This window comes from Bos indicus, chromosome 19 (genome assembly GCF_029378745.1).
Source record: "Bos indicus isolate NIAB-ARS_2022 breed Sahiwal x Tharparkar chromosome 19, NIAB-ARS_B.indTharparkar_mat_pri_1.0, whole genome shotgun sequence".
Taxonomy (NCBI): domain Eukaryota; kingdom Metazoa; phylum Chordata; class Mammalia; order Artiodactyla; family Bovidae; genus Bos; species Bos indicus.
Genome location: NC_091778.1, coordinates 12403929 through 12431876, shown reverse-complemented (window position 1 = coordinate 12431876; position 27948 = coordinate 12403929). Strand labels below are relative to the sequence as shown.

Sequence of the window (27948 nt, the reverse complement as noted above, 5' to 3'; positions counted from 1 at the left end):
CACCCTGCTTATTTAACTTATATGCAGAGTATATCATGTGAAACGCTGGCCTAGATGAAGCACAAGCTGGAATCAAGATTTCTGGGAGAAATATCAATAACCTCAGGTACACAGATTACACAACTCAACGCAGAATGTGAAGGACTACTAAAGTATCTCTTGATGAGTGAAAAAGGAGAGAGAAAAAGCTGGCTTAAAATTAAAACTCAATATTCAGAAAACTAAGATCATGGCATCTGGTCCCATCACTTCACGCCAAATAGATGGGGAAGCAATGGAAACAGCGAGAGACTTTATTTTGGGGGGCTCCAAAATCACTGCAGATGGTGACTGCAGCCATGAAATTAAAAGACACTTGCTCCTTGGAAGAAAAGCTGTGACCAACCTAGACAATATATTAAAAAGCAAAGACATTACTTTGCCAACAAAGGTCCGTCTAGTCAAAGCTATGGTTTTTTCCAGTAGTCATGTATGGATGTGAGAGTTAGCCCATAAAGAAAGCTGTGCACTGAAGAATTTATGTTTTTGAACTGTGGTGTTGGAGAGGACTCTTCAGAGTCCCTTGGACTGCAACATCAAACCAGTCCATCCTAAAGGAAATCAGTCCTGAATATTCATTGGAAGGACTGATGCAGAAGCTGAAATTCCAATACTTTGGCCACCTGATTCAAAGAACTGACTCACTGGAAAAGATCCTGATGCTGGGAAAGATTGAAGGCAGGAGGAGAAGGGGACAACAAGAGGATGAGATGGTTGGATGACATCTCCAACTCGACGGTATGAGTTTGAGCAAGCTCCAGGAGTTGGTGAAGGACAGGGAAGCCTGGTGTGCCACAGTCTATGGGTTGCAGAGTCAGACACGTTAAGTGACTGAATTGAACTGATTGCTAAATTGTTTTTAAAGGTAGAGAATGACCAGATGTAATAAAAATATATATTTATAATTTTTTTGTCTTCTCTTGACAGAAAAAAAAATTTAGAAATTCCAATGACATTCACACCTTTTTAAAGGATTCTTTTTTTACTTCTGCTGTCAGAAATGACCACCAATTTTAAAATGAGCACAATTTTGGGATTTGTCCTTACTCAGCTTAAGTTTGGACAAAAATACTTTGAACAGCTGCTTAAACAAAATCGGCAGAGCTATTTTTCAATTGGTTGTTTATATGTGAACAACACTTCTCTGGAAATTCTCTGGTAGTCCTGTGGTTGGGACTCCACGTTTTTACTACTGAAAGCCTAGGTTCAATCCCTTGTCTGGGAACTGAGATCCCACAAGCCATTCTGTGCTGCAAAAAACCAAAAACAAACCAACACACCTCCCACCCACCTACTTTATGTTTCAATAACACTTAGGCAATTTTTTATAGTACAGAACTAAGCTTTCAGTATTTCAAGGTAACTTGTCTAGACTAGAAAACTAATATGAAACTAATCAGCCTAAAAGGAATTTATATGTATAAATACAATTTTCCTGTATAGTATACACTGATGTATGATTAAAATCTTTTACAAAGCAAAATACTTCAAAGAAATTAAAAGCTCATCAGTTTTTAGATTGCCCCTTTTCATTTATAAGTGACATAAAAATACCACTACCACTTTTAACATGAATTTAAGATGGAAATATTTTCAAGAGAATGAGACACCACAATGAAGGCTTCATGAATAATTTATTCCATTTGAAGTTTTTTTTGTTTTTGTTTTTTTTTTTAAAAAGTATAAACCTTTTCATTTCCTCAATCACAATTTGTACAACTCAGTGTTATGGCATTCGGCAGCAATAGTGTTTGTTCCTTATTCTCTTTTTGTCACGTTAAAAAAAAAAAAAAAAAGCAATTGGACCATATTAAATGTCACTGCTAAACAACTTTAAAACGCCCCTTCATAAAGTGACCAAGCTATTTTGAGAGAGTTGATGCTGACATGTCCAGTAATGACATTACAATTTATAGTTTAAACTCAGTAACTTTAAGGTCCACAAATCCAGTTTACTCTGAAAACTAAAGCTATTTTAAAACTTCATGAATACATCAACCTGAGGAGTATTTTAGGTCCCAAATCCAGTTTTAAATTAATACTCCACAAAAAAGAAAACACATATATAAAAATTTAAACCACAGTTCTGGGCCCATTAAAACATCAAGAAAAACTGAATGGTAAAGATTTTCTAGCATATTTTTTTGAGGGTTGCAGGGAAGCAAAAGAATTTTATGTCAAAAACATTTTTCCTTAATTTAGACAAACTAAAGTCTTAAAGGAAACCCAGACGAAAACATCACTCATGCAACATTAAATGTATTAATAGACTGATATGTGATGCCATAGTGGATGAGTAGCAAATTATATGATGCAACAGCATTTAAAAACTTCATTTTAATGTATTCAATTTGAACATTTTAAATAACGCAACATAGTATTTTGATATTACAGTATTAACATAGTGCTTGATTAAAGATCTGCAAATCTTTGTAGTAACACATTAAGTTAAAAAATTACCTCAGAAGGTAAATATGAAGACGAAAGGAGAATATTTAAATACAGTAATCTGTGCCATACTGACAATTGAGTACGAATACAGCTGAGGATAGTTGACTAAGTAGTAAGAGCTTAATTTTTAGTGGTTTAAGAAAAGTTAGAAAGATTTAAAAATTACAGCTACTTTAAAATTTAAGGATTACATATAAGTACACTTGGTGGCCTTGTGGCCAAACAATAAGGTGTACAGAAATTTATTCATACAGTGTTAATTCACAGTCCTGATAACTGAATGGCTTGCATAAGAAAGGTATGGCTAGATGTTTCTCACTGGCTGGAAGCAGACATTATATAACTAATCCTTTAAAATGCCAAAATACTCAACTCCCACCCCACTTTGTAATGGATAACTGCACAAAAAACAGACATTAGCACTGTAACAAAGAAGTCATGGTGTTGGTGATCAACTGGTATAAAGTATATTACTTTGCTTACCTATTTAAACAAAACTTGTCTGTGACTACACTAGTAAGTCAGATCCATCATCCTGCACAAAGGGCTTAATTTTTTTTTTTTCCTGAAACAAGTTTCCTGACCTTTTCGAATGGCTATTTAATAATTTTCCATTTGAGTGTGAATTTATATATGAAGGGAAGAAAAAAATCTTATCAGTAAATCCTATATATTTGGGAACTATTCCTTGATTCCCAGATAAAAAGGAATCATGTAATGGGTTCCTTTCTTATGGCTCCATATAAAAGAAACTGTCAGGGAATAATTTTTTAAAAATATGTTTTCAAACTGAGGTGTGGTTACTATAGATTAGTGATTTTAAACAACTGAGAGTATATTTTTTAAAGAGTCACTACTGAGATAATAAAATATATAAAAAAGAATACCATTTTAATACAAATTTCAAATAAGCATCTTTCCCCTCAAATCTCAGACAAGTATTTTTTTAAGTACAGAACAAAACATGCCAACATAATCTGTAGTGTGTTAGCATAATTTAAGAACAAATGCACAGATGTGACCTTTAAATTTTCACTTCAAAATAGGCTGACCACTGGGATTGCATTATAATTTTGAACAAATGATTGAAAACCTTTGTTACCAATTGTGTTTTCTCTATAGGAAAAACAAGACTTGCTAATGTTTTAATATACACAATTTGAAGAAGTTGTATTTTTCATAAGAAAGTGATATTTAAGCTAAGCATATAGTATTTACAAAACAAGTTTCAGTTTAAAAAAAAAAATAACAAAACATACCAAATTACAGTTTTGTAAATACAATCCATTTTGTCCTTGTAGAGAATTAGTGAACATACAAATTCAGAATTTAGCTAGACTGCTTCCAAGAAAGACAGGTAGACTTGGCGACTGTGAATTCAAGTCAGCTACACAGGTAGGAGGCTAACTTGGACTCTCTTGTGAGCAGCACTGTAGAAAGGATTTTTTAAGGGGATAAAGGCTGCATAAAAGCAGTTTTCTTGGCATGTGCAAACAAGAATAGGGAAAGCTGCATTGAAGGAAGGGGTGAATTAAAGTCCCTAAAATTCAAGTCCCTTCTTTAGGGAGGTGAGAACCTCCTTGGCATATGCCCTGCCTTTTCTGAGCTGTGTTATAGAAAAGTACAGACTCTGGTGTTTGGGACTGCCATCTCCAAACCAAGAAAATTAAATAAATAAAAAAGGCAAAAGGAAACAGGTTAAGTTTAGAAAATGGTTCTTTAACTAGTGGAATAGTCTGAATACCAGAATTCACTGAGAATCTATTTACACCACAGTTTGATTGCACACACACACCCATACATATGCATACTCTCACACACATTCCCAATCTTTAATTAAAAAAAAAAAGTCAAACAATCAAGAGTGACTGCTCTTAAAATAATTTGTAAAATGCCTAGAGCTGGGCTAAATTTCAACCTATAGCAGATCCTGAAGATAATTTTCATAATTAATAATACTCCCATGCCTAGATGTGCCACTGTTAAATCAAACAAAAAATTTTAAGCATGTAACATTAAACACCAAAATTAGTTTAAGCATTCAGTAGCAAATGTTTTTCTTGTAAAACTAAGTTTCTTTCACTGGAAATGGCCTGAAATATTAGTCATAGCCCTAAACCATAGTACAAAATATAACTGAAGAATTCTCATTTTTATTCTAAGTTAAACCACCTAACAATATCACTTGTATATTGCCATCATGTTATTCTGTAAAGGTGTGATCGATATAAAATGTTGTAAGACCCGGTACCTTTTCAATTTATAAACACAGTGAACTTCATTACTGTACATGTACTCTGCAACTACAGCTTAGCTGTAAATCCTCCACACACAATGGTATGGACATTATTTCCCCTCTATCCCCATTAAACTGTACATCAAGACAATACAAATTTACTGTCCCACCCACCCCCTTACAAAAAAATAATACTCTAAAAGCAACCCTACTGCAACTTTTTAATTAAGACGATTACATATATTTTAGACCAATTGCTTTAAAGCAAGAAGGCAGTATAAACCTTCTAGGAAAATTTTTATAAAAGAGGTTAAGAAATATAAGACAATTTATACATTTAAAAACTTACAATAAATAAGAGATGCAGGCATTTTTGAATACTAGATACTATAATCCAATACAAGAACATCTTGATGTTCTGAAGCCATATGTTGAAATTCATTGTTCCTCATGTTTCCTTCTCCATGCTTTTAATATTCATTTAACATGACTGGGTACTATGGCTCATTACTTTTCACAAATACTGTGACTGGAAAAAAAAAGGTTAATTTTGCTACGAAAATGTTATAATACGTTGTGTATGATCAGTCATCATCCTAAAGAGTTCAGTATAGTCAATGAAAAATAACAGGGTTATCGCCCCTCCCCCCAAGTCAAAACAATATTTGTTGAAGTAATAAGAATTAGACCCCATCACAAATGACGTTCACTGAGAAGATAACTGTAACTTAATGTTGCAGCAAAATCTTTTTCCTTGTTCTTTTCTTGCACAGTTCCATCAAATGAAGATCACAGCATATTCATGATAAAGTTATATAACTGATTCAGCACCACAAAATGAATTGGGAGACATGAGCGTCTGTCCTGGATTGCAGGGTCACAGGTTAGCCAGGAGAGTGCATTGTACTGTTCCAAAACAAACCTGAAAAGCAAGTAAACTAAGTCAGTCATGTATGTACCTACATTGTCAATTTTGGAAGCAAATTCGAAGATGGCATATAAGATTAAAAGTCACACACAGAAAAAAGGTTAAAGTATGAAACAGAGGGTCTTGGGGAGGTTAAAGAAAACTGATTTTCATTAAAATGTTCTCAGAGGTAGATTACATGTATTAGAAAGGAAAGCACTCATTCTGAATGACAAATAATTCAACTAGAGATCCAAAGGTAACACAACTGTAAACTACTGCCCAAAAGGACAAAACTATGAAAGGATCAACACGATAATTCCTTCCAAGCTTAATGGTAAAAAGAACTGTACCTGAGGACATCTGAAGTCTGATTTGAGTCAAGTGGGTGGGAGTGTTTACTGTGAAGCAGCTCGTCAGATTGCACTGAAGGCACGTGGAGGTGCAAAGAGGCCTAAAAAGTAACAGATAATCGGTCAGCCAAATGGAAAAAAATCTGTTGGCTTTACCTTATTTTCCCAAGGTCTCCTCCTTGATGAAATATATTTTAGACTTATGTAATGAATGGGAGCCACTATAAACATGGCTATTCTTCTTGTTTAATTCATTATATAATTTTTAAGTGCATAACAAAATTTTTTCAGTTTCATTGCTTTTTAGGCCACATAATAATCCTACAAAAAGGATTTTTAATTATTTTCTATGTATAACCTGCCTAGATGTGTAAAGTAAACATTTAAGAAAGAACAAAACTGATAAACCTGAGTATAGTCTCTATGTAACATAGACTATGCAAATTAACCTAGGTCTAGCGCTGAAAAAAGTACTGTGCTAAGTAGCTTCAGTGTGTGACTCCTTGCGACCCTGCAGACCATAGCCCGCCAGGCTCCTCCGTCCACAGCGAATTTTCCAGGCAAGAATACTGGAGTGGATTGCCATGGCCTCCTTCAGGGGATCTTCCCAATTCAAGGATCGAACCAACATCTCTTATGTCTCCTGCACTGGCAGGCGGGTTCTTTACAACTAAAGCCACCTGGGAAGCCTGAAGTGCCAGAAGTAAGCATATGCAAATATTTTACCTATAAAGCTATAAATCTTAAAGCAGAGCTACTTTCAGTGGCTGGATGAAGCACAAACAAGAAATCAAGACTGCCAGGAGAAATATCAATAACCTCAAATACGCAGATGACACCACCCTTATGGGAGAAAGTGAAAAGGAACTGAAGAGCCTCTTGATTAAGGTGAAAGAGGAGAGTCAAAAAGTTGGCTTAAAACTCAACACTCAAAAAATGAAGTTCATGGCATCCCGTCCCATCACCTTATGGCAAATAGATGGGGAAACAATGGAAACAATGACAGACTTTACTTTCTTGGGCTCCAAAATCACTGTAGATGGTGACTGAAGCCATGAAATTAAGACGCTTCCTCCTTGGAAGAAAAGTTATGACCAACCTAGACAGCATATTAAAAAGCAGAGACATTACTTTGCTGACAAAGGTCCATCTAGTCAAAGCTATGGTTTTTCCAGTAGTCGTGTATGGATGTGAGAGTTGGACCATAAAGAAAGCTGAGCGCTGAATAATTGATGCTTTTGAACTGTGGTGTTGGGGAATACTCTGGAGAGTCCCTTGGACTGCAAGGAGATCAAACCAGTCCATCCTAAAGGAGATCAGTCCTGAATATTCATTGGAAGGACTGATGCTGAAGCAGAAGCTCCAGTACTTTGGCCACCTGATGCGAAGAACTGACTCACTGGAAAAGACTTTGAGGCTGGGAAAGATTGAAGGCATAGTAGATGACAACAGAGGATGAGATGGTTGGATGGCATCTCCCAACTCGATGGACGTGAGTTTGACAAGCTCCGGGAGTTGTTGATGGACAGGGAGGCCTGGCGTGCTGCAGTCCATGGGGTCGCAAAGGGTTGGACACGACTGAGCAACTGAACTGACTGACTGACTGAGCACCTTAGGTAATACAGTGCACAGATGCATTTTTTGCCCATTCCATTTCATAGTGGAGGCTTAGTAACAACTCATACACTCACTTAGGTATGGCAATGAAGAGTAAAAGAAAGGAATGTGCTACTCTTCTTCACATTTCAATTAAAGAAAGTGAACTGTTTTGTTTGTAAGTCAAAATATATAATAGTGTTGAGCTATGAAAAGACGTAGTACTGACTGCAGAAACTCTTGACAGATCTCATTCGATGTACGACTATAAAAGGTACTATTTTATATTGAGATGCGCTCTCCTCTACAATTGCAATAATACGTGTAAAATTTTGTGTTGTGTATTTAGAAATATAACCAAAAATATGTTTCAACTGCCCATGGGCCCTTGATTTATGAGTTATAAGCAAAAGTCTTTCATATGGCAGATTATAACAAATAAATGAATGTAATTAGTAGCAGTGCTCTAATTTCAATGATAAAAAGATTTTTTTAATCATCTAGGTAACCTTTTTTTCCCAAGACAAGAGAAACATACCAAATGATTTTATTGCCTATGGTATAGAAATAAAATGGAATGTATGAAAAAAAAAAGGTGAACAAAATTATGGTAAGTTATGCCTTACCTGGTAATTCAGACCAGAAGTCCTAATCTTGTTACACTGTATCTGAGGGTGAATGCCCACTTTACACTATCCTCTCTGCAAATAAATATTGAGTAGAAAAGAATCTGGATAGTCCCTTGGACTTCTTATAAAGTGGTGTTTCTTAAAAACATGTTCTGTGAAACACTATTATTTGCTGCTGTTTTTCAGAGCTTTTAATGTGTATGGTAATAACAAAAGAGAGCAGAAAGCACATGGAGCACTTCCTAAAGGAGCAAAGAACCCTTTGTTTTGTAGAAACTCCAAGGATTACTACACAAGTGCAGAAATCCCCCTGGGAACACGTTCTTGTAATGAGACACAAGACCACTACACATACACTGGAAGGGGTAGAAAAGTCTTATGCTAAAACTATTACCTTGGCCAACACTCTCTAAATATATTATCTCACTAACAGTCAATTCAGATCAACAGCTCTTGTATTCTTCATGAATGTGCTACAGAAATTCACTGTTTAATCAAAATGTCACTGACTCAATGATATGTGAGCCAAGGGAATCAGATTTAATAGTAACAGGCTTAAAAGACAGCAACAAGCTTATTGATTCAAGTACCCACTAATTATAATCCTAAAAAACGAAAGTATATACTATTCAACTTTCATCCTACAAATAAAAATCAGTTGGCAAGTAGTTAAGTTAGCATAATTTATGGAATAAACCAGTCTACTTCTGGTGGGTTTATACAAGAGTAAGTGAAATCAGATCTGCATTTGTTATTTTGGAAAAGTAGTAGTAGCAGCAGGAACAAACTCTAGATAGAGCTTTCACATTTCATTTTACCATTTTATAATTTATCTCCACCTTGCTATATCACTTGATAATTAATTTGTTTTGATAAAATAAGTCACTATGGGTCTGAGAATACCATTACTTGAAAACCACTCAATAGTTTTAACACAGCAATTTACACAAAGCTAGCAAGCTTTTTTAAGGAGGTAGGGAAATGCACCTAAATAGTAAACATTTTTACAAAGATTATGAATCCTTTAGTTCTCAAAATAATGATGCATAATAGGAGTATACTATGATATAATTCAAAGAATAACATTACATAATCATTAAAAGATCCAGTTTTAATCAAGTCTACTACCAATTTATGACTTTGGACAAATGATTTTTTCTGAACTTTTAACATGCTCACTGAGAAAATGAAAAGGTTAAAGGTATTTTAATACAAGGTTTCTTCTAGCTCTAAACTCTAAATGTGCAGCTAAAAATAATTAAGAGCAAGGGTCTCAGATAGTCCATTTAAAGTTATTTAAAAGTTTAAACTTAATATAAATTTAAGAATTAGAGTTGTTTCATAATTATTCTCTTTGTTATTTTATCTAGAGAGTTATATGTGATAATGCATTTAAGACCTCAGACAAAAGCTAAAGACTTCAAAACATCACTTCCATACTTCTTAGGACTTAAGTGGTCAATCAGCATCACTCAGGAACTGGCCAGAAAAAAAATAAGAGCAATACCTTAAGAAAAAGGGGACACTGATATTGTGCTTGAGGACATGCTGACCAGAACCAGTCAGGTAAGGGACCCGCTTTGGCAGTTGATACAAAGTAACCAAGGGCCAATGGTTGCTGAAGAATATTAGTTACTTCATCATGAGATTCTGTTGAAAGTAGTCGATCAGTACCTTGACCCTTAAAAAGACAAAATTAAAAATATGTTAATTCATTTACTATAATAGCTATAAATACAGAATGGTTTTTTACTATCAGTCTCATTATCTAATTACTTCAATTTAAAAAATACTGGATATTTTAAAAAATATCCAGTATAACTGGATATAATAAATATGTATCATAATTAGTAATAGCATTAAATAAATGAATTTTAAGAGTTTTAAGAAAATATACTATTTTAACAAGTTTGTATTATTATGCCAAGCACATGTTCAGCATGTGAGTGTGTGTATAAATCTTTGTAGCTGACTCAAAAGTACAAAACATTCAATGAACTTTCTAACTTATTTCCTAATACCCTCTCAACTAATTCATGATCGTATCCCAATCCAAAAGGTGGACTGAATTTATCTTTGTTCATGTAGCACTATCTATAAAATGCAATTAAGAGTCATTTGGAAGGCATTATGGCAATGCTCAGATCCTTTAGACTAGTTAACACATTCTTTGCTATTTAAGGAAACAGATAAAAAGAAAACTGATGTATCAACAGGAAATGTTCACTGCAATTATTACCTACAACAGAAAAAAATAAAAGATTTAAGTGTCCAATATTTGGGGAATGATGTAACAAACTAGATAGTATTGCTGACTCAATGGACATAAATTTGAACAAACTCAGGAGATAGTGAAGAACCCAGGAGCCTGGCATGCCGTGGTCCATGGGACTGCAAAGAATTGGACATGACTTAGGAACTGAACAGCAGTGAGAACAAACTCTGGTAAAGGAACAATGCAATTAAAAAGCTGCTAAGGGAATTCCCTGATGGTCCAGTGGCTAGGACTCAACTCTTTCTCTGCCAAGGATGCAGTTTCAGTCCTGATCTGGGAACTAAGATCCCAAAAAACTGGTTCTATTAAACTGGTATGATTATTGGTGCTTTTCCTTATTTGTTTCTTTTTTCCCATCATTTCATTTCTTTCCACTTAAAAAAGAAAAAGGAAAGGATGCAAAGTAAGGTCAAACAAAGATCCTTCTTTAAACATATGTAAACATATGCATATTACAATAATTAAATAACCACTATATATATAATTTCATTCAAATAATATTATTCAAATGAAGCTCAAATAGTTTTGAGTTCAAACAGAAGGACAAGACAAAATGTTTCTGTAAGTGGTAAAAATAAAAAGGGGAGGGGTTGGTGTTTTTTCTATTTTTATGGGAAAATCAGTATTTCCTTTATGTTCCTTGTCCACAGCTCTGATATGAATGGCAGCTCTTAGAGTCATATCCTGTTTTTCAGATAATCTAATCCTATTTCTACGTAGAAGCTATGGTGAAGTGGCAGGAAAACTAAAAGAAGGATTAATGCCAAGTAGTCTAGAAAATACAAAGTCAGAGAAAGAAGAACCTTAGAGACCCTCTTAATAATGTACAACTCTCTGTGGTAGAAGTACATGAATGGACTGTTTTAATTTTCTTGCTACTTTTCAAGGGAAAAAAGTGTTCTCTCTCATTGATATAATCCATTACTAAGTTAATGAATGACATTTAGATAAACTGAATTTATAACAGGGTTACCTTGCCAGCATCACCGCCATGGGGGTAATGAGATCCTGGAGAATGAACAGGAGAACCCGTTGGAGATGCAGGAAGGATATTAATGATATCAGGGTCAAGATCATCTCCTGTGTCTAATAAATCAAAGATACCCATTCCATCTGCTCCATCTATGGAGAAGGAAGAAAAAATTAAATATTCCCTTTTTCATATCCCACAGTCATTTACAAGAAAGGATTAAAACAATGGATCTTAACCAAAATGAGTTAATGTAATCAACATTTAGTGAATGTCTACCATGTGCCAAATAATCAACTATGCATAAATAAACATGAGACTGCTTTGAATAATGGTCCTTCCCCAAAATGCCCACATCCTAATTCCAGAAACCTTGAATATGTTACAATAAAGAACTTTGCAGATGTGATCAAACTAAAGGTCTTGAGATGGGGAGATTTTTCTGGATTATCCAAGTGGGTCCAATGTAACCAAAGGGGTCCTAATAGGAGGGTTAAAGTAAGCTTAGAGTCACTGAAGATGTGACTGTATTATCTTGCTGGCACTGAAGATGAAAAAAGGGACCATGAGCAAGAGACGTACATGGTCTCTAGAAGTTGTCAAAGACAAGGGAACAGATTCTCCCTTAGAGCCTCTAGAAAGAATCAACCCTGTAGATACCTTGACTTTGTATTTATAGCCCAGAAAGAATAATTTTGGACTTCTGACTTCCAGAACTGTAGGAAAATAAATGTGTGTTGTTTTAGGCCAATAAGAATGTGGTAATTTGTTACAAATAGCAACAGGAAACTAACACAAATGCTGGGAATGAAAATGTATTTAAAATGAGACTAGTCAGAATAAATTCCTTAATTCTTTATTATTAAAATACTCAAGTTACTGTATACACATTAAAAGAGGAGAATAATTATTACCCATACTTTTGACTTTAGAGATGTGCCATTTTCTAAGGTAACTCAGAGCAACAATGGAACATCACTTATTTTCTCTTGTACTAAAATGCAATCCATACAAGTACATCTAGAAAAGTTATAAATTACTATAGTATTTTGGTAAATCAAAATAGAAAAGAATATAAAATGACCTGCAAAGTTTACATACAGGTAACTCAACAGTATGTACATAAACTGTACAAATATTTTATGACCAGTGCTGCCTTTTAACCTAAGTAAACATCAGGGACTTCCCTGGTGGTCCAGTGACTAAGACTGAATTCCCAATGCAGGGAGTCTGAGTCTGATTCCCAGGAAACTAGATTCCCAAATGCCACAACTAAGAGTCCATATGCTATGAGCAAGACTCAGTGTAGCCAAATTAATCAATCACTCAAAAAATAAGTAAACATTTATGGGGTAATTCACAGCATTAGTTCTGATATCAATAAAGCAGAAGAATGGTATTAGTCTCCTGTAGCAGTTTAACAAATTTCCAAAAACATGTTTAAACAACAAACATTATTTTCTTCCAGTTCTGGAGGTCAGAAGTCTAAATTCAGTTTTACTGGATTGAAATCAAAATGCTAGTCATTAGGCCAAAAATCTAGGTATAGGCAGGGGTGTGCTCTCCCTCAAGGCTCCAGGGGAAAAATCTGTTTCCATGTCTTTTCCAACATCTATTCCTATTTGCCTTGGCTCATGCTCTTTCCTCCATCTTCAAAGTCAGCAGCAGTCATTTCTGACTCTGCTTTCCTCTGTTCCCACTACACGGTCCTCTCCTCTTTTGTGTACAGTCAAATTTCTCTTCTATGGATATATAAGACTGCGTTTCGGGCCCAGCTGCATAAGCAAGAGTAATCTCTCCATCTTAGATCTTTACTCAGATCTGCAAGCACATGCATATAATGTTAACAATCACAGGTTTCAGGAACATATACAGGACACAGATGCTTTGGGAGGCATTATCCAATCTATAATCAGTCAGAATCACCCAGATTTATTTTATATCTGCAAACCTCTAGAGAATAATTTGACTTCCCTAGTGGCTCAGATGATAAAGCGTCTGCCTACAATGCAGGAAACCCAGGCTTGATCCCTGGGTCAGGAAGATCCCTTGGAGAAGGAAATGAGAACCCACTCCAGTACTCTTGCCTGGAGAATCCCATGGATGGAGGAGCCTGGTGGAATACAGTCCATGGGGTTGCAAAGAGTAGGACACGACTGAGTGACTTCACTTTCACTTTTCAGAGAACAATTCACTTACCATTGTTGGGATTGAAAGCTAAGTCTAAATTTTCGGTGGTATAAGTAGCTGAAGCTACTTGCACAGAAGCAGAAGTTGGAAACACAAGTATATGAGTACATGATATATCCTGTGGGGTATTAAGCTGAGACGTCTGCATGTTTAGAGTGGAGCTTCTTCCGAATACAGAACCAGTTGACACAGAATCTGAAAAGAAAATGAAAGGTATTTTTTTCTTTTAATGAATGAAGAATCAACTTTACGTAATACTTAGAAACTTAAGTACATAAAGAATTAAATCTGACATAAACTAAAGATAGCTAACCTGGCATGATAACAAAAGAGCCTTGGGGTTCCATTGCTACCAAGCAAGCACTGAGAATGCTAGGAGAGTCTGCAGCAGATATACCACACATTCTACACATGTCTTTCAGCCTTTTACTTAGAGACTGCAGGTTTCGACGACTCAGCAAACAGCTCCAATCTGTGGGTATCAACAGTAAATAATAATAATAATAATATCCAAAGTAAAAGCACTGTTACCAACCTAGAGAACAGAAGTTAAAACATAATGGTTTTGAAATTAATGTACTCCTCAAGAGTCATCAAGTCAAAAGTCTATTACTGATATGTCTCAACATCTTTTACCCCCTAACTTCAATATATGCTGATAACAGTATGTACTGAATATAGGATGAGTTGACTAATAAGCAGAAAGGGGATAAAACTGGAAGATGACAAGAATAGCAGTAATAGCACTTATATAAAATTGCAATAAGTTCTCTTAAAATTTGAGTTAGGCCATTTGGGCGCTAGACAACAGAATACTAGGTTTTTACTACCTTTTGCATTTTATTCAGTACCTATTCCTAGATATGCTTTGAATAGTATGTGAATTAACATAAAACAGAAATTTAAGTATTAAAAAATAAAAACACAAATTTACCTTTTAATTCTCCATGACCAATCCTTCCTAGACGGCCAATTACAACTCTCCATGGCAATGAACTCATCTGTACAAGTCCTAAGCACCATTCCCAAAGTTTCTGTAGACCAAATCTTCTAGCAGACCCTTTTTTCCGACGAGCTCTGTTGTATGGAATAGAGACAGTCATAAACATTTCTAAAATTCCAATGATGACATTTCAAAAGAGCTCGAATTTGTGAAAAATTGGTTCCTTCATTTTAATGCTTGACATTTTTTCACAACTCCTAAATAAGAATACATATAAAATTACAGGTTTGGTATGCTAGTTTACATTTTGTTTAATACATGCTAAAATATATACTTAAAATTAAAAAACTATTCACAAATTATCAAAATTCATCAAAAACAGTGCTCTACACCAGAGACTGGCAAGCTCGTTCTTTAAAGGGCCAATATTTTAAGCTTTGCAGGCCATCAAAACTCTTCTGCAACAACTCAACTCTGCTGCTGCAGCATGAAACAGACAATAGTTACACAAATAAGTGTGGCCAGATATGGCCCCAAAACTGGAGTTTGCCAACCTCTGCTTCATACATTAAATTGAAAAATGTCAAAAAAAAAAAAAAAGAAAAATATCGAACAAATTCCCCCATACTTCTCAGAACAAACAAAGCTGTTTTCTGCATGCATGTCCTTTATTAGGCCAAGTACATAAACACTCTCTGGAGAGCAACAGTAGCTATCATTTGTTGAGTACTTACTATGTACCAAGCAGCAGCCTAACTAACTTATATGTAACACCTGATTTCATCCTAAGAACCCTTATAAGGCAGATAAAATTATCCTCCTGATTTTACAGAAAAGTAAGCTATAGCTCAGTTGGGTAAAGTAATTTTCTCAAGATCACACAGCCAATAAGCCAGGATTTGGGTTTGAATCCAGATCTATGACTCTAGCACTGGACCTCTTAACCATCACCTCACTTTTACTTTCAGTAAAATGGCAATATACTATCTCTGTATTGGGAAGGGAGTATTATTATTTCTCTATTCTCATTCTCATCCTTCACAGATCAATATTTCTATACCTGTTTCTTCAGCGCCACTATACCCAAATAATCAATTTTTTTTTTGCATACAACCAATTTCTGACCTTAGAACTACAGAATGTTTATAAAAGAAAGAAGAAAATAAAGGAGAGAACCAAAACTGAAAGATCAAAAGTTATTTCATGGACTTTTCACGTTCTCTTAAGCAATGTTCACTAGCTTTGAAATATGGTATCAGTATGTCTATTAAGTGATAACTCAATACAAGGTTCATCTGTTGTAAACTATTAGTCACAGCCTTCATGAATAACTAGTCATGATACCTAACTACTATCAAGAAGAATTCTAAAGAGGGCCACCATTTTCAGAAGACACTCTAATATTTAAATAGTAAAATTTTTAATTGTTTTTTGTTTAGTCACTAAGTCATATCTGACTCTTCTGTGACCTTCTGGACTGTAGCTGCCAGGTTCCTCCATTCCAGGGATTTCCCAGGCAACAATACTGGAGTTGGGAGCCATTTCATTTCCCAGGGGATCTTCCTCACCCAGGGATCAAACCTACGTCTCCTGCATTGACAGGTGGATTTCTTTACCACTGAGCCACCAGAGAAGCCCCAAATTCTCAGTGAATAAAGTTAATTCAGTTTATTAGGGACTGTATCTTAGATGGTACCTGAGAAAAATAAATGTTCTAGGATGCTTTACTGGATTTTAAATTGCAAATGACCTTCTAGTCCCATGTTTCAAAATTTGTTAGGCTAAAATCATTACCTCAAAGTTTATTATATACAATTTAGGGGCTTTAATCTCTTTTGTCTATTTAATAGATTAATCAAAATTATTAATTCCCTTATATAATATAAATATTCACTATAAAAGAAATGAAATGTACCCATAATCCCAAGACTTTATATAATGATACATTTAAGAAAATAAAATACCTGTTTGGGACATCAATGTTAATGATACAAGTTTCTAAAAGTTCTCCATATAGATCTGTGCAAGATGCAAGAATCCATCTTTGATCATGTGATAAACAGTAGCCCACGAAAAGAACATTATATTTCTGTCCAGGTTCCCCAAAGGTTTCTCCTAGCTCTGTTTGTTTATCCTTCACTGGAGCCAGGATAAAAGGAGGTGTGTAAAGTCGAATACACTCTGGTCTCTGTAGAATAAAACGTTAAGTTACTATGGCACCATACAAGTGCAGAAAAACTTTTTATTGAAAATAAAAACCCATTACAAGATAACTGGAAAATAAGAACTAAAAAGAAACCTGCACTTAGTTTTGCATAAAATCATACAAAGTAGTCATTTAATAACTTTGGTTATGGAAAACATACATCAGGACTTTTAAGAGCTGTTTCCATGGCTAAACCTGGACCAAAACCAGTCAATGTTTTCACATTGGTTGATGTTGGAAGTGGTCTCCGACACTGGGTAAAGGCCGAAAAAGCCAGAGATTTTAAATGCTGGGTATAGATTTGTCTATCTTCATGCTTCACAGGTTGCAACAGGTACTGACAGGGAACAATCTAAGAATTAAAGGCAAATAGTACAAACGTTAAACTTTTAAGAAGAGATAAAAAAAGAATAGTAGGTTTAAAACTCTAAAAAATTTTTTAGAAAATTTAAACAGAACCTAAGTAAAATAATAAAGAATTATACTTTCTTATCTAGTATATAGATTTTTAATAAATACTCAATTATACTAATGAGTTATATAAAAATCTTTAGACATTTCTACGTAGCAGCTATATTGATTAATACTGCCACTGACTGCCACAGTCCTATTGCAGTCTATAAAGAAATAATTCCAATTCTTTTCATACAACTTAATGTGTGCTTAGTTTTTCTCTACTTTTACTTTATAACCAGTCTTATTTAGAACTCTAGCTTATTTCAGTCCATTCTTGATTTTCTTATTTAAGCCAATGAATTTAAAAATTAGTTTATATAAAAGTAACACAGGAGAAACATTTACCCTACTTAATGCAATCTTTTTATTCTCCATTATTACTGTAGTATGACTGCAAGTTTATCTTTTATAAACTCTCTAAGATTTCTAATATCATTTAAAATGAAGTCAATAAATCTGGCTTTTAGAGAATCAATCTAGATATAGAATAGTAGCTGTGAACTATCAGGACCAAATTGTTTTAAATAAACTTGTAACATTTATCATTCTTACCTGTACAGAAACAGTATTCTTAATATGAGGAGGAAGAGTCTGGACCATTTCCAGAAAACATCGAAGTAACCCCAAAGTCCATACATTAGAAGAATTAGTGCTCTCATCTTTATTTTCATATGTAAAAGGGTCAATTATATAAACAACAATTGCAGGTGGATAAGTGATTGCATGTGAATCACCATCTGTGGGAATGCCCACTTTGTCTCGATCCATTGTGCTAAAATTTGAAGTAGAAATAAGACAGTTAGGGAAAAATCTGTACTCCACCTTCTTAAAATAGCATCAAAGGAGGTTCTTATCCTCTCCCCACTTTGGGGGTGGGGTGCTATCGAGAGCCTCTCTAAAAATGAGGGACACCATTCCAAAGAGAATCATAAATGTACACAATTTCATGGTGTACAAAGACCTTTGGCATTAAGAGGTTTGCAATTAAAAGAAACAGAATTCTTAAAACCACAGAGTATAGGAAATGTCCGACAGTGTAGTGCTTATGTGCTAAAACTGAGACAAAAGTTAAGTTAAATGAGCTGCCCAAGATCACAAGGCTGTCTAGAGGCAGAGCTAGACCAAAAAGAAACCAGTTTTCCAGACTTAGTCAGTGGTCTACTACCTTTTTAGAAAATACACATTCATTTCATACTTCATAACTTCACTGGTGATTAAGCTTCATTCTTTGATGGCGGTATGAGTTTTTAAAACTCCAAATCTATTATAGGTATTAAAGATGGAAGGATCTAGCTGGGTAATTAAGAGTTTGTTTTTAATCACATTTCTAACTTTGGGGAAAACTGCAACTGGGAGCTGAAAGATATAACCAGGCTCAGGCTAACCTAACCTATAAATCAAAAGGGAATATCTTCTTCATAAAAGGAACAGAGCTGTCATCATCATTGTTGTTGTTGTTATAAATAACAAATGTGATTGGAAGCATTTTCTGAGGCACACAATGTACATTATATCCTTCTGCTCCCACCTTCCGGATAAGAAAACACCAGCTCAAAAAGGTTAGGTAACTTTCCTAAAGTGATAGCCAGTAAACGACAGAGCAAAGATTCAAACCCTGGTACAACTCTTATGCCTCTGAACAGGGTCATTCAATAGTGACTTATAAATCACTAGTGATTTGCACAGGCAACTCAACTTGACAATTATGTCACAGAATAGACTCAAACATCACAGGACAACTGGACTAGACAGTTTTCAAGGTCTTCATTTCCACTCTGAGATTCTATGACAAAGACTTTACCAAGAGTCTTCATCATAATTTTATAGGTAAAATATTCAACATTAAAAACTAAAATTTCAAGGGTAAGATCAAAGGCTCTTCTATATTCTTATTCAGATAGAAGCGGCATGTATTTATATTTCTGCGAAATTAGTATATTTAAAGATACCTTTCAGACACATCAGGATGTGGCTGAGTGGGAACTGAAGACGACTCTCCAGAAATGCCAGCTGTTTGTAGAGCTGACGGAGGTTGCCCTCCTAGCTGGCTATTCGGAACTGTACTTGCTTGTGTAGACATGGATCCCGTAGCACTACTGTTCATAGTGCCAAAAGGTGGAAATGAAGGTAGTTTATTTGATGACATTCCACTATTCAAGTTGGAGGACAACGAAGATGAAGTTGAAGTTGTAGTCAAGGTTGAGTTAGCTGTGGCAACTGAAGAAGACATGGCAACACCTGAAGACATTGTCATAGTGCTGCTCACTGTAGACGCTAGGGTGGCAGATGGAGTATTAGCATTTCCAGTACTTGTCATCTGAGGTGGTGTAATCAAAGACTGACTTGTAGGGGCAACTAAATTTGGCTGGGAAAGTAAAGAGCTGTCCAATGGCTGGGAAGCAAGATAAGGACCTAAAGAAAATAAAAACAAGCAGGATATTTAATTCTTTATTTCACTAACTGGTTCTTTAGTTACTATGTGAATAATAACTAGTGGATACTAATTACCCTCTCCCTAAGTTGCCTGCCAACAGTGCAGCACACACTAGCTTACTATTCCCCCTAGAAAGTGAAAAAAATGAATTCTGAATGGAATTGAAAACCACTTTCAATTGAAAAACCAACAGATACAAAATAAAAAAAATGATTTCTATGAAATATCCAGCAAATTTTCATTAAACCATTCAAAGAGTTCCCTGGTCACAAATTGAAAAGTGACTATATTGGGGACTAATTCAATATAAAACAGAGGGGTTCAAATTATGGAGTTCAAATGATAGGAATGTCTAATGAGGTTCAATGTTTTGGTTCTGTGTCTCTTTCAATTAAGTCTAAAGTAAGTCCATTGATATTTAATTAAGGGTTTTAAAAACAAGTCTCAATAACTGTCATTTTCTTAATTCCAACAAAGAACTATCTCTTGATATTGTAGAGGAAACTACAAGTTGTTTTTATCCCTAAACCATTAACAAATCAAGAATCTTAATGTTAATAAACAAAAAACACATATCTTCCTACTTGAAAGGAGCCCTATTGCAGTGATCAAAGTTTCTTCTGTAAAGGATCAGATAGTAAATATTTTTGGCTTTGCAAGTTACACAGTCTCTGTCACAACTACTTAGCTCTGATTTTAATATTAATAGCACAAAAGGAGGCCCAGACAACCTGTAAATAAATGAATGGCTGTGTTTCATTAAAATATTATTTACAAAAAAAGTTGGTGGACTGCATCATACTTTGCTAAAATTGGCTAAAAATAAATATAAATTCAATACCTAGGTCATATCTGCAGACTTGTGCATAAAGCTTGAGTTTAGAAAATGCTTCACTGTTACCATCAGCTGCCTGAGAAAACCATTCTGCTACCAACTTTTCTGATAGTTTCTTTGATGCAGTAGATCCAACTCTCATGATCCCATCCGTCAATAATCGAGAAATAGGTCTATGTTGACCCAATCGACAACACTATAAACATATATACAGAAATCAGAATTAGTGAATTTGCTATAGTTTTTTTTAGTACATATGATAAAATAAAGCACTGAAGCTATTTGAAAAATAAGCTTTATCATTTAGAATTAACATTTGGAATAAAAATATCAAGGCTGAAACAGTGCCATAAGTCTTCATGCTTTTTACATTAGAAATCCATTAAATTTCTATCAAAGTTATCTCCAATGAAATAAAACACCTAGATAATAATAGCACCAAAACCACGTACTTCAAATAACAAAAACTTGCAGAATACAGAAGTAACTGAGTACAGATCTGCAGCCATTTTAAGTCGTATAACTATTTCAAATCATGTATATAAATACAAATATCCAGCTCTGCCTCTAATTCTGCTGGTCACTATGGTTTGTTATACGAAGTCCAATTTCAAATAGGTTTGCAACACTGGGTTACGAAAACTTATGACAAAGAATTTCTTTACTGTAAGAATTTCAAAGGCTTTAACTATCTAACATGTATAATAAATCTCTAAAAGGTAAATAGATACACAATGTCTCCCCAAGCCTATCTAACTATGGAATTTTTTTCTCGGAAGATTTTGCAGGGCTAGTGTTCTAAATAACACTCTTTGGAAACACTTACTTTTATAAAACACACTACAGATATCTTGCAATTATTAAGCAGAATATTAATGAGGAATTAAACTGGCACAAAATAATGATTCAGATTGTAAAAGAAATTTTAAAGACTAGACTTCCAAGTATTTGTAGGAGAAGGAAAATACCATAAGTCCTTCATATCCTTAGGTTCTACAACCACAGATTCAACCAACCAACCATGGATCAAAAATATTAAAAAAAAAAAAAAAATCAAAAGTTTCAAAAAGCAAAACTTGAATTCCCCGCATCTGCAACTACTTACATAGCATTAGATACTGTAAGTAATCTAGAGATGATTTAAAGTATAAGTGAGGATGTGTTTTGATTATATGCAAATACTATGACATTTTCTATAAGAGACTGGGCATCCATAGATTGGGGTATCTGCAAGGGGTCCTAGAATCAATACACTCAGGATACTCAGGAATGACTATAAAATGAAGACTTTATGTTCCAGAGTACTTAAAATTTATAATCATTGCACTCAATGATCGATACAACATAAGAATTATAACTTAAAAGACCAGCCAAGAATTTCAGAAATAAAATGAGTCTTAGAGAGGCCTATCATAGCTGTATTTTACTATGAGCAAAGTAAGGACTAGAGTCACTACCTGACGACCCAGAGGGATGGTGTGGGGAGGGAGGAGGGAGGAGGGTTCAGGATGGGGAACACATGTATACTAATTAAATAATTTTCTATTAAAGAAAAAAAAAAATAGAAAAAAAAAAAAAAAAAAAAAGACTAGAATTTTAAAAAATGTAATTTTTTTCCTAGCCATTTAACAACATTACCCTTTCTTTCAGAAAAAGATTATCTTAAATGGGATGTATATGCACACAATGTTTTCCCCTCAGTATGGCAACTTCCACCGTTGAGTCATGGCATACACATCTAACAAAGGATCTGGGTCAAAGCTGTAAAGAATGTAACTGGCTGGTACAAGAACTAAACATCTAGCCTGACATCATAATTATTCTTTACCAATCAACTGAAATGTTCAGTATATTTTATATATAAAAACATGCAAATCATAAGGTGTTTTAAAAAGATCTTTTAAAGTACCTACCTCATATATTGCAGTAAGATCTCTAAAAAAGCTTTTGGCTCCATTTAACAAGGCTTCATTTTCTGGACAGAGTACAACATAGGCTATATCTCTTTGAGATCCATAGGGTTCTAGCATAAGTCTCTCCCAATAAGGGAGAGCAAATGGAGAAAGCACCAGAAAATCAAAATCATAACCCAACAAAAACGTGGGGATTGGCAGTGGTTCTGGGGATTCATCAGTTCCTAAATAAGAAAAGACATATTTTAAGAAAAGATCTAAAAGAGGAACATTTAAATGTCAAGAGTTAGTGAAGTTATTATTAGTAGTAAAAATATTTACTACTTTGTCTTTATTTAAAGACAAATATGCCTAAAAGTCAGTGGCTGAGACTTTTACAGTTAGGAATTTACTAAAAATCTGTATGAAACATGTGACTTATACCTTCACTTAAATGAAAAAAGATTAATTTGGGTGAAAAACTTATCAGTACAAAAGAAAATATGGGAGGGAGAGTTTTTTAAAATATCAGTTTCAGGTGTACAACATAGTGATTTGACATTTTTATACATTATAAAGTAATCACCAAAATAAGATGTTATTATTATTCACCACACAAAGTTGTTATAATTTTACTAACTGCATTCCCCATGTGTACATTACATCTCCATGATTTATTTATTTTATAGTTGGAAGTTTGTACCTGTTAATCCCTTTCACCTGTATCATTATCATTTTATTTTGAATAAATTTAGACGAGAAAAAATCTTTGCAGGCATAATGTAAAACCTGTACATATACAAACTGATTGATCTGGACCTCTGGTGGTCCAGTAGTTTAGAATCCACCTGCCAGCGCAGGGGACATGGGTTTAATCCCTGGTCTGAGAAGATTCCACACCCCATGTGGCAACAAGCCCATGTGTTACAACTACTGAAGCCCGGGTACCTAGAGCCCATGCTCTGTAACAAGAGAAACCACAGCAATGAGAAGCCCGCACACCACAACTAGGGAGTAGCCCCACTCACTGCAACTAGACAAAGTCCACACGCAGCAATGAAGAAACAGCAAGGGCAAAAATTAATCATAAAAATAAAATTTAAAACTAATAAATAAAAATGATTAATCTGACAATATAAATTTTAAATTGTGGCATGAAAAAACACTACTAACAAAGCCAAACAATTAAAAGCAAATCAGAAGAAAAGATCTGCAACACATATAACAAAAGGTTAATCCCCTTACCATAGAAAGGGAACCTATAAATCCATAAGAAAATGATCAACATCATAACAGAAAAATGGACAAAGGATATGGACAAAATTCACAAAACCCAGAAATACCAAAGTTCACAAAACCCAGAAATACCTCTTATACATAAAAAGATGCTCAATTTCATTAAGAGCAAAGAATTTAAAATAATTAATAGCAAGTGCTAAGTGCCAGGTAATGTTCAAAGATCTTTACATACATTAACTCATTTAACCCCATGAAAACCACGAGGCAGACACTAATATTAACTTGATTTTAGAGGTGAGAAAGCAGGAATAGAAGAGTTAATAACTTGTCCAGTGTCACACAAGAAGTGGCACAGATGGGATTAGAATTCAGGAAATCTACCCTTACAGTATGTATTATTCTACCATTCAAACTATAAAGAAACACACCATTTTCTCCCATCTACTCAGCACCTTACTGGCAAAGGTTGGGGGAAACAGGCATTTTACTGATGGGATTTTAAACTGCTATGGTAGGGAGCAATCTGGTAATACTTAAAAAAAAAAAAAGTACACACATGCTTTAAGCCAGGGATTGTATACATTATAGAAAAATAGTTGTAACGATAATGATGCAAACAATATACATCCATAAACAGTAGACTGGTAAAAATTACATCATGTGTGTAGAGAATAATGGAATATATGCAGCCATTAAAAAAAAAGAGAGCTTCTTATGTTATTGATCAGTAAGTTGTAGAACTCTGTGTCTACTATTTTGACTTTTAAAAAGAATGTAAAAATACTAAAAAAACAAATGCTGGAGTAGGTGTGGAAAAAAGGGAACCCTGCTACACTGTATGTGAGAATGCAAATTGGTATAACCATTATGGAGAACAATATGGAAGTTCCTTAAAAAACTTAGAAATACCATATGATCCAGCAATCCCACTCCTGGGCATGTATCTGGAGAAAATCATAATCCCAAAGGATACATGCACCCCAATGTTCATTGCAGCACCATTTACAACAGCCGAGGCATGGAAGCAATCTAAATGTCCATTGAAAAAGAAATGGATAAAGAAGACATGGAACAAATATTGTTGTTCAGCTGCTAAGTCATGTCTGACTCTTTGCTACCCTAAGGACTGTAGCCCACCAGGCTCCTCTGTCCATGAGATTTTCAGGCAAGAATACTGGCATTAAAAAGAAAAAAAAAAAAAGAATATTGGAGTGGATTGCCATTTCCTTCTCCAGAGGATCTTCCTGACCAGGGATCGAACCTGGGTCTCCTGTGTGGCAGGCAGATTCTCTACCACTGACCTACTGAGAAGCTCAGCACATATATACAACGGAGTATGTGTCTGTGCTGGGTGTTAAGTTGCTTCAGTCATGTCTGACTCTGTGCGGCCCTATAGACCATAGCCCTCCAGGCTTCTCTGTCCACAGGATTCTCCAGGTAAGAATACTAGAGTAGGCTGCCATGTCCTTCTCCAGGGGACCTTCCCGACCCAGGGATCGAACCCAGATCTCTTATTATGTCTCCTGCATTGGCAAGCAGGTTCTTCACCTCTAGCACCACCTGGGAAGCCCTACAATGGAATATTACTCAGCAATAAAAAAGAATGAAATAATGCCATTTGCAGCAACATGCATGGACCTAGAAATTATTATACTAAATAAGTCAGACAAAGAAAGACAAATATCACATGATATTACTAAGCTGTGGAATCTACTTACAAAAAAAAAGATACAAATCAACTTATTTGCAAAAACCAGAAACATACTTACATATATTGAAAACAAACTTACCGTTACTAAAGGGGAAATGTAGGGGGAGGGATAAACCGAGAGCTTGTGATATACACACTACGATATAAAATCAACAAAGACCTACTGTATAACCCTACTCAATATTCTGTGATGACCTACATGAGAAAAGAATCTAAAAAAGAATAAACATATGTATAACTGAATCATTTTGTTGCACACCTGAAACTAACATTGTAAATCATTTTAAATCTTTTTAAATCGTTGTAAACCTATTTAAAAAATAGAAAAAAAAAAAAAAAACTAAAAATACTATAATTAAACTGCAGTTTTCACTGAGTATCAAGGTTTTGTTTTTTATGACTGAATTGCGTCTTTGCTGTTGCACACAGGCTTTCTCTAGTTGCAGCGAGCAGGAGTTCCTCTCTAGTTGTAGTGCATAGGCTTCTCATTGCAATGGCTTCTCTTGTTGCAAAGCATGGACTCTAGGCACCTGGACTTCCATAGTTGCAGGTCACAGGCTCTCGAGTGCTAGCTTATGGGCTTAGTTGCTCTGCAGCTTGTGGGATCTTCAGGGACCAGGGATAGAACCTATGTCCCCTGCACTGGCAGGCAGGTTCTTAACCACTGAGTCATCAGGGAAGCCTCGAATATCTTTTTCTTTTTTTAAATGAAATTTAAATTATTTACCCATTAATAAAAGGAGGAAAAGGAAAATAGGAGCAAATCTACTACTTCTGTACATGATGCATTCTAAAACCATGCAAAAAGTCAAGGATTTCAATGCTAAGAACTGTTATTCCAAATATATTTTAAAGTTCCATTACATCTCACCTTTCAGAGAGTATTTTTTCCCCTCTAGAGACAATGTTCAACAGATAGTTTAAATATTTTGAATGTTCCTTCCATTACAGTTGACCACAAATCTACTGTGTACTATGTGGGAGTTATTCTTGTCACAACTGGCAAATTTCATGTTTTTTTTTTTTTAAAGGAAGACCTTTGGGCCTCTTATCACTAGTATTATCCTTTTTCATTTTTCATTCAATTTTGTATGTAAAATGGTAACTTGCAAAAAAGTGTATAAATCCTTTTGAAAATTTTGGCAGTATAATTCTTTCTTAGCATAGAATCTTACTGGTCAGTGTAACACGTAAAAACAAGCTTTTCTTTCTGAAGTGAGATTGGAAAATTCAGTAAACTGAATGCTGAAAATGTTTAAAGTAAGGAAGGCTGAGATTGACCACAATGGCCTTAAGTCAAGCACATGCCACAGAAATATTTAAGGAAGATAAATGTGCTTATTAAAGTTCGGTAAAGATACTGAGGACTGATATGAAATAAGTCAAAACATATAATTGTAAATTACTTACCATAAGAGCCTCGGCCAGCCATTTTATGAAATTGTTGCCAAGTGAGAGGACCTTGAACCCCCCAAGGCCTTACTGTTCTTTTTTTCTGAATAGCATCCTGAAGAACTGGCTGAAGCGATAGGAGCATTCGAAGTATATCTTGTGAGCACTGCACACTCACATCTACAACCATTAAAAAAAGAAGAATTGCTATTGTCAACACACAAAAAATTTCAAGATAATAAAGAAATCCATCTAGGAAAGTAAATTCAGCTCTACATCACCAAGATTAAGCATCTGCTTGTATAGAGTGCTATATTAAGTTCTATCTAAAATGATCTGAGAGCGCATGCTAAGTCACTTCAGTCATGTCTGACTCTTTGTGACCCTAAAAACTGTAGCCTGCCAGGCTCCTGTCCATGGGATTCTCTAGGCAGGAATTATGGACTAGGTTGCCATGCCCTCCTCCAGTGATCTTCCTGAACCAGGAATTGAACCCACGTCTCTTATGTCTCCTGCATTCACAGGCAGGTTCTTTATCACTAGAATTACCTATAGAGATGATTTTTCTAGGTATTTAAGACCAAGAAGAAACGTAATAAAAAACTTATCATAACTTATCTTCATAAAGTCATTCATTAGCTCATTAACCGATTTATAAATTAATCAAATCAATTTCTTCCTTTTTGCATTTATTTTGTCTTTGGTGCTCATAAGTACCTTAATAGAAAGAACACCACCTCATACAGAAATGGGTTATTAATTATCCACTTTATATACCTCTACTGTGGTAAAAAGATCAGATAGATAACACTGGTTACAATGATTCAAGTTTAATTTGTGAAAAATAGTAAACTGTAACAATTCTAAAGTATATAATTTGCATGCTATGCTAAGTCACTTCAGTCATGTCTGACCCTGTGTGACCCCATAGACGGCAGCCACCAGGCTCCCCCGTCCCTGGGATTCTCCAGGCAAGAACACTGGAGTGGATTGCCATTTCCTTCTCCAAATTTGCATAGTAACAGATAAACTTGTTCACACTGCTAGATAGTGTCATAATGCCCACACATACTTTATAAACCTAGACTTAAATACCCACACAATTTTTATAAACCTAGACTTAATAGATTTACAGATTATCAAATTATTATGATCTGCATTTCTGACCAACTATCAGAATGGATATGAAAGGTG

General features: G+C 34.9%; 1 protein-coding gene across 2 annotated transcripts in view; it reads right to left on the bottom strand.

Moving 5' to 3' along the window:
• Positions 1 to 1654: 1654 nt before the first annotated feature.
• Positions 1655 to 27948, bottom strand: part of MED13 (mediator complex subunit 13) — a 97586-nt gene continuing 71292 nt past the window's right edge. For both annotated transcript variants that reach the window (XM_070772593.1, XM_070772595.1), the window contains exons 17-30: positions 26773 to 26934; positions 22434 to 22657; positions 20527 to 20716; positions 19201 to 19663; positions 17804 to 18023; positions 16956 to 17147; positions 16554 to 16777; positions 14581 to 14723; positions 13960 to 14118; positions 13656 to 13841; positions 11460 to 11608; positions 9719 to 9892; positions 5987 to 6087; positions 1655 to 5648 (exon numbers count right to left, since the gene is read on the bottom strand). In XM_070772593.1, coding sequence (XP_070628694.1) covers positions 5516 to 5648; positions 5987 to 6087; positions 9719 to 9892; positions 11460 to 11608; positions 13656 to 13841; positions 13960 to 14118; positions 14581 to 14723; positions 16554 to 16777; positions 16956 to 17147; positions 17804 to 18023; positions 19201 to 19663; positions 20527 to 20716; positions 22434 to 22657; positions 26773 to 26934 — 2720 coding nt within the window. In that variant the 3' untranslated portion in view covers positions 1655 to 5515. The remainder of the gene's footprint in view (positions 5649 to 5986; positions 6088 to 9718; positions 9893 to 11459; positions 11609 to 13655; positions 13842 to 13959; positions 14119 to 14580; positions 14724 to 16553; positions 16778 to 16955; positions 17148 to 17803; positions 18024 to 19200; positions 19664 to 20526; positions 20717 to 22433; positions 22658 to 26772; positions 26935 to 27948) is intronic.